The sequence below is a fragment of the Marmota marmota genome, unplaced genomic scaffold, assembly GCF_001458135.2.
Source record: "Marmota marmota marmota unplaced genomic scaffold, marMar, whole genome shotgun sequence".
Lineage (NCBI taxonomy): Eukaryota > Metazoa > Chordata > Mammalia > Rodentia > Sciuridae > Marmota > Marmota marmota.
The window spans coordinates 3,451,373-3,459,394 of record NW_025999863.1 but is presented as its reverse complement, the minus strand read 5'-3'; the positions used below and the strand labels follow the sequence as shown (position 1 = coordinate 3,459,394).

The following is an 8,022-nucleotide window of genomic DNA, read 5'->3' as shown; positions in this document are numbered from 1 at the left end:
CACGGCCCCGGCACGGCCCCGCTCGGGCTGTCACCGCGGCCGGCTGTGTGACCTTGGCCCGCTTCCGTCCCTCTCTGTGCCTCGCCTCCCGGCCCCCTCCAGCCTGCGCCCCGGTGCGGCCCCGAACCTCTCGCGGGGCTGGGTCGGGGCTGGGCGCTGTGACCTTGGCGGCGCCCGCTTGTCCTGCTGCACCTCGGTCTCCTGCTCTGGAGAATGGGGGACTGAAGAGCTGGACGCACGGGGAGGCGCTGCCCGCCCCTGCCCCAAGGCCTTTGCACTAGTCCGTCCTCCACTCCAGCCCCCAGGTTGGCTGGAGCCTGGGGTCATCTCGAGTCTGTCTGAGATGTCACCTGCGTGGCCACCTCCACTGAGGTGCTGCTGCTCCAGCTCCCTGCCAGGGTCACGCGTCCTGTGTCCCTCCCTAGAGGCACATCCCCCAGTCGTAGGGGGAGGGTCCCAACTGGAACAAGCTCCTTGGGCGCAGAGGCCTGTGGGTCCTGGACCAGGAAGGGAAGGCCCTGTTGAGTGAGGCCACCCACCCAGCCCCTGGCCTGGCCGGCGCGTCTCTCTCATTGTTGTCCCGGGGTATAACTTAAAAGTGCAAGGTTGGGCTCTGAGATAAGTTCTGGAGCCCAGGGTCACAGCCTGCCTCCCCTTTGTCTTCTGGGCCTTGGGCCCAAGGAGAACCCACTTGTTCTGGGATCGTCCTGTGTTAGGCTTGCAACCCGCACAACAGAAGTGGAGTTGCTCTTTGCAAGAGGGGGTTCGCTTTTGTTTACTGGGGAGTTGCTACTTACAAAGAACAGTGTGTGCTGCTGCCCAGCTCTTAATGACCTTGTAAAAAATCATCATCTCTTCCTAATAGGCGGTTAAGGAAGAAGGGCAAGATCCTGACGAAGTTGGCATCGAGTTGGAAACCACAAGCAGGAGGACAACCAAGAGATGTGTTAAAGGTAACCACTTGACCCTTGGCTGCTTGGAGCCCAGGAGTCGCTCTTGTACACTTCCTGCCCCTCAGGCTGGGAGGAGGACTTTGCTGGCCATCAGCGTCCCCTCTAAGAACCAGGCTTGCTCTTCACTACCTGCTAAGTAGGTGCGCCAGGTGCACAGTGCCAGGTAAAGTTAAAATACACATTAAACCCAGCGTCTTGGGAGGCCATGGCAGGAGGAGCACTAGTTCAAGGTTAAGCTCAGCCACTCAGAGGCCCCAGTCAACTGAGTGAGACCCTGTCTCAAACAATGAAAAGGGCTGTGTGTAGCTCGGTGGTAAAGCCCCCCACAACCCCCCTGCAGTCACCAGTACAGGGCACACAGGGCTTGAAAAGAGCCCAGTGCAGCACGGCCTGGGCTGCCCTCCTGCTCTGAGCAACTCAGTGTGGCACTTGCTTGGCTCCCTTCCTTGTTCAAAAAATAACAAACCAAGGAAAATGAAACCAGCCCGAGACCAAATAGAGCCCGTCCTCCTGTCTAGGATCCAAAATAGATTGTTAGGGTATTTGTACCCAGCTTATGTCTTACCAGTATGTTTTTTCCAACAATTGAGATAGAATTCACAAATCTTAATTCCTAGGGTGTCCAGTTCAGGGGCTTTTATTGTGTTCACGAGAACATGCACTGACCACCACTGTCTTCATTCCAGAACATTTCCTTCCCCCAAAAGGAGACCCCAGCCCATTAGCCATCACTCTCCTGTCCCTGTGTGTCCAGCCCCCACAACCAGGAGCCCCGAGTCACCTGTTGCAGGTGTTCCATGTGAGTGGGCTCCAATGGCCTTTCCTGCCAGCCCCCTTCATTTAGCTGCTTTTTTTTTTTTTAAGGCCCAGCCATGTGACACATCAGGACTTCATTCTATTTTGTGGCTGCTACTGGTTATTTTCAAAAGCACTTAGTTTTAAATATTGAAACTCCAGAACTTTGGTTGTTCTAATTATTGTTCACATTAGATTTTACAGCGATGGGGACAATATGATCTGAGACTTCTGTGTGATGACGTGTATTTCTTTTCATGGCACTGAGGGTTGAACCCTCGGGTGTAGTCCCACTGAGCTACATCTCCAGCTCTTTTTACATCTTATTTTGAGAGACAGTCTTGCTAAGTTGCCTTGAACTTGTGATCGTCTCGCCTCAGCCTTCTGAGTGGCTGGAATTATAGGTGTGTGCAACCACACTTGATGTTTTCTAATTTATTTTTTAATAAAAATTTGGGGAAGGGGCTGGGGTTGTGGCTCAGTGGTAGAGCGCTTGCCTAGCACGTGTGAGGCACTGCATTTGATCCTTGGCACCACATTAAAAAAAGAGAATAAATAAATTTATTGTGTCCATCTACAATTAAAAATGTTTTTTAAAATCATGGGGTGGGGTACCAGAGATTGATCCCAGGGGCGCTTAACCACTGAGACACATCCCCACCCTTTTTTTTATTTTGAGACAGGGCCTTACTAAGTTGCTGAGGCTGGCTTTGAACTGCCCTCCTCCTGCCTTAGCCTCCCAAGCCACTTAGGCATGGGCTATCATGCCCAGATTGTTTATTTGTGGTGCTGGGGATGGAACTTAGGGCCTGTGCATGCTAGACAAGTGCTCCCCCACTGAGCTACATCCCCAACTCCTAGAATTGTTTCTGGAAAGGTGCCATGTGAAAATTCTCACAGTTGGGCTTAGGCTGTGGCTCAGAGGTAAAGCGCTCGCCTACCAGGCGTGAGGCACTGGGTTCTATCCTCAGCACCACGTAAAAATAAAATAAAGATGTTGTGTCCACCTATAACTAAAAAATCTCCCAGCTGTACATGCTTCATCCAGATGGTACTAAATTCAGGCAATGGAGGATGGTTGCTCAGAAAGTAAAAATATAGTTAGCATCATGTTTTTACATGATATATAGTATACGTTATGTTTTCTAACAATTTATTTTTTTGTGTGTGTTTTTCTTTAGTTTGTAGATGGACACAATGAGTTTATTTATCTATTTATCTTGATGTGGTCCTGAGGATCGAGCCCAGTACCTCACATGTGCTAGGCGAGTGCTCTACCACTGAGCCCCAGCCCCAGCCCTCATTGTATTTCTTTAGCACTTTTTCAAAAGAAGGACAACTTCTTCCTAATACATACTAACCCGTATGTTTTAAAAGGTTAAAGTTTTAGTTAAGGTGTTAAAATTAACTTTGAAACATTGATGTATCTTTTTGTTCTTGTGTTAGCTTTTCTTTGCTGTGACCAAAATACTGGACACAAACAACTTAGAGGAGAAAAGGTTTATTTTGGTTTAAGGTTTTAGTCCACTGTCCGCTGGCTCCATTGCCTTGGGCCAGAGGTCAGGCAGAGCATCATGGCAGAGCAAACCTCAACTCATGAGTCCAGGAAGCAGAGAGAGGGAGGGAAGGGGCCAGGGACAGGACACGATCTCCCAGGGCAATCCCCCAGTGACTTGCTTCCTCCAGCCATGCCTACCTGCCTGCAGTTCCCACTTCTCAAGGTTCCTATACATCACTCAGCCCGCAGACTTGTCGTCCACCCTGGAGGTTAGAGCAACATGGTGCAGTTGGTTCCCAAAAGCCTCATCTCTGGTCGTTACCTCATTGGGGACCAGGTCTTCAACACGTTTGAACCTTTCAGATCCTGACTTCAACACTGGATTGTCTTTGAGCTAGGGACACTGAATGGACTAGACTCTGAGACTCTCTGTAACATATAGGTGGCTTCTGATGAGATGTTATTTGTGATCTGAAAGTATGTTTCTGAATATTTGTGAAAATAATAGTTTAAAACTTTTTAATGTAGGTGTTTCATTTAAAACAGATTCAGGGCGTATTAATTCAAATGTCCTTGGCTTCTATCAGCATCTTTGTATCATTAAACCAACTCAACCTTAGTAGAAGTTTAGCTGTTAGTCATTCACACGCTTGTCTGAAAGACTGGTTTAAAGCAGGTCAACTCAAAACTACTTGGAATTAGCATTTTGTCAGCAAAGCTTGGACAGTGGTTACTTCCATAAGTGTAGAGAAAACTTTCATAGCCTTGGCTCTTGAGGGATTAGAGCGCTTCTGGTCCCTTCCCCTTCTTTCTAAGAAATTGCCAGGTCCAGAGAGAAGAAACCGGTGGCCCGGGTCCCCGGGCAGAGTTAGACTCAGTCAGCTACCTCCCTCTGGAGGGTCTGGGCATGAGGTTCCCTACGTGACGTGCTGGACCCTGATGGCTTGAAGGTTAAAAGAAGATCCTTGTGTTTCCACGAAAGGGTCTGATTGGGAGGAATTAGCCAATCGTTTCTGATCATTGTGCAGCCGAGTTGCACCGATTCCAGAACTTCACGTCCGTAGTGCGGATTAAACATGAGTCCTCTCCTGTCGTTCATCTAAACAGGAAAAACTGTTGAAGACTTGACAGTGGATTTTGAAAGGTTAAGATGCAAAGTGAGGGCTGGGGTTGTGGCTCAGCAGCCGAGCACATGCCTAACACAGGCAAGGCCCTGGGTTCGATCCCCAACACCACATGAAAGTAAATAAGGACATTGCGTCCAACTACAGCTAAAAGGCAAATATTGGGGGGGTTCCAAATTGGAATGGGCCAGAGCAAGCTTTAGTTTCCCGCCCATGTCCCCGCTTCTTGCCTTTCAGTTAGTGCAGATCAGCCACTGGGAGTTGGGGAGCTGCCCATCTGCGGCACTGGTCTCTTGCCCCCTCCTGTTTGGGAAGCTTCTGGTATGTGTGCCTCCTCTTTACATCCTTTGTGGATGTTTAGGGGCTTAGAAATTAGGAGCGATTACCAAACATAATTAAAGCATGTGTTTCAGAAGGAGAGACTGTGCTCACTTATGATGGGAGGCAGGACAGCTGAGTTTGGGTTCTGAGCTTTGGAGCTGAGCCAGATTCTCTCCCATGTCACTTGTGGATATTGAAGCCAGGGAGCCTGCTGCGAGTGTTAGGAAGCTCCCAGTGCCCAGCCATGAGAGCAGGGCATGGGCTGCTGCGAGTGTGTAGCGTGCAGATCCTGCAGGGTGGGACTTCAATCAGAGGTAGGTTTCCTTGTTTATTTATTTTCAGAACTAGAGGAAGTACTTGTAGATAACCTGGAACATGTAGATATACTTATATACTTAGAGGAAGTATACTCACCTCCACTCTGTGGCACGAGGTCTCAAACATGTAACAGCGCTTCACCTTCCCAGGTGGTGGGGCTTTGTGTTTGGTACCCCTGTGTTTTACAGGTGCAGCCACATATCCAGCCTGCATGTGTACAGACATTTTAATAAAAGTTGATGTCTTTGTTTTGAAGAAAGTACAGAGGACAGGGGGGTTTCCAAAAAAAAAAAAAGGAACATAAAAAGTTGTGATCAGTAATCAGAAAACTGCAGCCTAAACCAGTGTAGGGGCTGGGGCTGGGGCTGGGGGCTGAGGATCTCTACAGACCAACAAACCACCATGCTGGACTGTTACTTTGCTGGTCCTCCCTACCCGCCACCTACAGGAGGTCACCTGTTTTGTCACTTTTCAGCTCAGCAGCAATTATTTTCTGTAAGGTAAAGATGCAGAGGCTGTCAAGGATTCTTTGAGAGTCTGTTTTTAAAGTCATGAGGCCCTGTCAGGCTTTTCTACCTCAGCACTGTTGACAAGTGAGATGACTCTGTGACAGGGCTGTGTCCTGAGCACGGCATGGTGTTGAACAGTATTGGCACTACCCACTAGGTGCTGGTAGCATCCCCCAGTTGTGACAACCAGAAATATCTCGGGCATTCCAGATCGCCCCAAACACTAGAACCTCTGGCTGTCATTTATGAGTGAAAATGCACCCTAACTTGCTTTCCCTGGGTACCTGGGCCACACCCACTTTTGAGAAGGAGTGCACAAGTGCGTGTGCATTTTCATCAGGTGTGTTTGCATGCTGCACATGGAGACCGTGCACAGTTTTCAGAACTGGAGCTGTGTGCAGCCCAGGGAGCTTGTCCTCCTGTCAAGTCTTGAAGTTTCCTCCCCCCCCCCGGCAGTGCCTCAGTGACTGTGAAATTCTTCAGCCTTCAGAAGACCCAGGGTGCTCTTGACTTTAGGGCAACCTTTGCCTTTTTGCCTTACAGAAAATAATTGTTGCTGAGCTGAAAAAATGACAAAACAGGTGACCTGCTTGCAGTGGGTGGCGGGTAGGGAGGTCCAGCAAGTTGACAGTCCAGCATGGTGGTTTGTTGCTGTGTGGTTGGTTTGGCCCCTGTGTGCTCAGAATGGGACCCTGTAAGTTGGTTTCCTGTTCCTTTACGGGGTAGGGCTGCCCCACCCCTTACCCTGGTTTAGGATGCAGTTCTTTGATGACTAGAGGGCATCATAGTTTCTTTTATGTTTTTTGTTTTTGTTTTTGTTTTCTTTTTGACCCTTGTCTTCTGCGGTTTCTTATTTTAGGGAAGGAAGGTGATTAGAGTGCTTTTGAAATGCTTTGAACCTTATAGTTACTTTGTGAAAAACGTCAATATCTAGAGAGGTTACTGACACCTTGGCTGTTCCCGTGAGAGCTGGTGGCTTGCTTAGAACATCAGTGGAGACAAAATTACAGTGATAGAAAAAGACACTTTTAGTTTCCTTTGTAACCCAGTCTAGCCAAAGACTGCAGTCTGTCCTGTGTGAGTTCCTGAGTCCAGCGCCTGCGCGCTAGCTGATGGGCTGTTATTCTGTGTTCAGGACAAAAGGTGGAGGAGGAGGGCACAGAGGACAACGGCCTGGAAGAAGACTCCAGGGACGGGCAGGTACATGGCGATGAAGGGGAGGTGGCCGCAGCAGCCCTGCGCGCTCTGCTCAGCCTTGCTCATGCCCGTCCTCTCCTCTCAGGAGGACGTGGAAGCAGGTTTGGAGAGTTTACAGGACATGGGCGTGGTGGACATGCGCCTTCTGGACGGCGCTGAGGCTGAGAGCAGTGGCGCTGCAGACTTTGGGGAGGACAGCGCCCCCGACGGCATTCTCGCCTCCTTCTGCCGCAGTAAAGAGTACGTGGCTGCGCGGCTGGGACAGCTTCCAGCTCAGCTCACGGAACACGCTGTAGGTAACTTGGAGACGCGGGTGCGTGCGAGCAGCCCGAGGCACCCAGCGGTCGGGCTGTTGGTGTGGGGGAGCCTGGGCTCATCCCTTGGGCTCCTGGCGGGGGCCCAGCCCTGGTAACAGTTACCTCCATTTAAGCACCATGCGGGTCAGGAATTAAACAGTAGATGGCTTTGAAGTAGAGCATGGTGAGTATCGGAGAGTATTTGGCAGGCAGACCATTTCTCAGCGTGTTGTGGTGTTGTGAGCCATCAAACAGACGGCTGACACGGTTAGTGAGAGTCTTCTCCTTTTAAGAAGGTTATATGTGTGTGTTTAACATGGAGCGTGAATACAGAGGTAACAAATGGTCACTCACCCGCCATCCAGGCCCTCCTACTGTTGGGGAGGTGCTCAGAATGACAGACCAGACACTTATGGCTCACGCCACCCTAGCACTGAGTGTCATCTTAACCTGACTGTGACACGTGCCCAGCCATTGTAGTTGGTTATTTTATTTTAAGGCATTTTAGCTTTCACCTTTGGGGAAAAAGGCCCTTATAGGACTGAATCTTAACCCTGATGTCGGAAGTTGTGAGCTCCAGACTCACGATCCACTCGTCCGGCGAGTGGCGTGGAGCAGCTGGCTTGCCCTCTTTTCTTCGCACCCTGCTGTGGTGCCATTTCTGCCATTTCCAGGGTGTGCTTGCTTTCTTACTTCCTGCTTCTTGAAGGCATCTAGGTCCTAGGTTCTGATTTAGAAAAAGGAGGGATCACTATACATAAAAGCTTGAAGGCCCGCGTGTAGCTCAGTGGCAGACTGCTTGCCTAGCATGCACAAGGTCCTGGGTTCCATCTCTGGCACTGCTTAAAAAAAAAAAATCCTACAAAAAAGTGCCTAGTAAAGTATTGCTATCAAGTGAAATTGGAGGAGTTTCCGATTTTAAATTTTGGCTCACGTTTTGTTTCTACTTTGGAAAAGTTGGGCTTGGGTAGTGGAAGTAAACCACCGGTGCTTAGAACCTGCCCTGGAAGT

At 49.6% G+C, this 8,022-nt stretch overlaps 1 protein-coding gene across 1 annotated transcript in view; it reads left to right on the top strand.

Moving 5' to 3' along the window:
- Positions 1–835: 835 nt before the first annotated feature.
- Positions 836–8,022, top strand: part of Safb2 (scaffold attachment factor B2) — a 36,765-nt gene continuing 29,578 nt past the window's right edge. Inside the window, exons 1-3 of the mRNA XM_015503836.2 lie at positions 836–953; positions 6,654–6,718; positions 6,801–7,007. Of these exons, the coding sequence (XP_015359322.2) occupies positions 6,837–7,007 (171 nt within the window). The 5' untranslated portion in view covers positions 836–953; positions 6,654–6,718; positions 6,801–6,836. The remainder of the gene's footprint in view (positions 954–6,653; positions 6,719–6,800; positions 7,008–8,022) is intronic.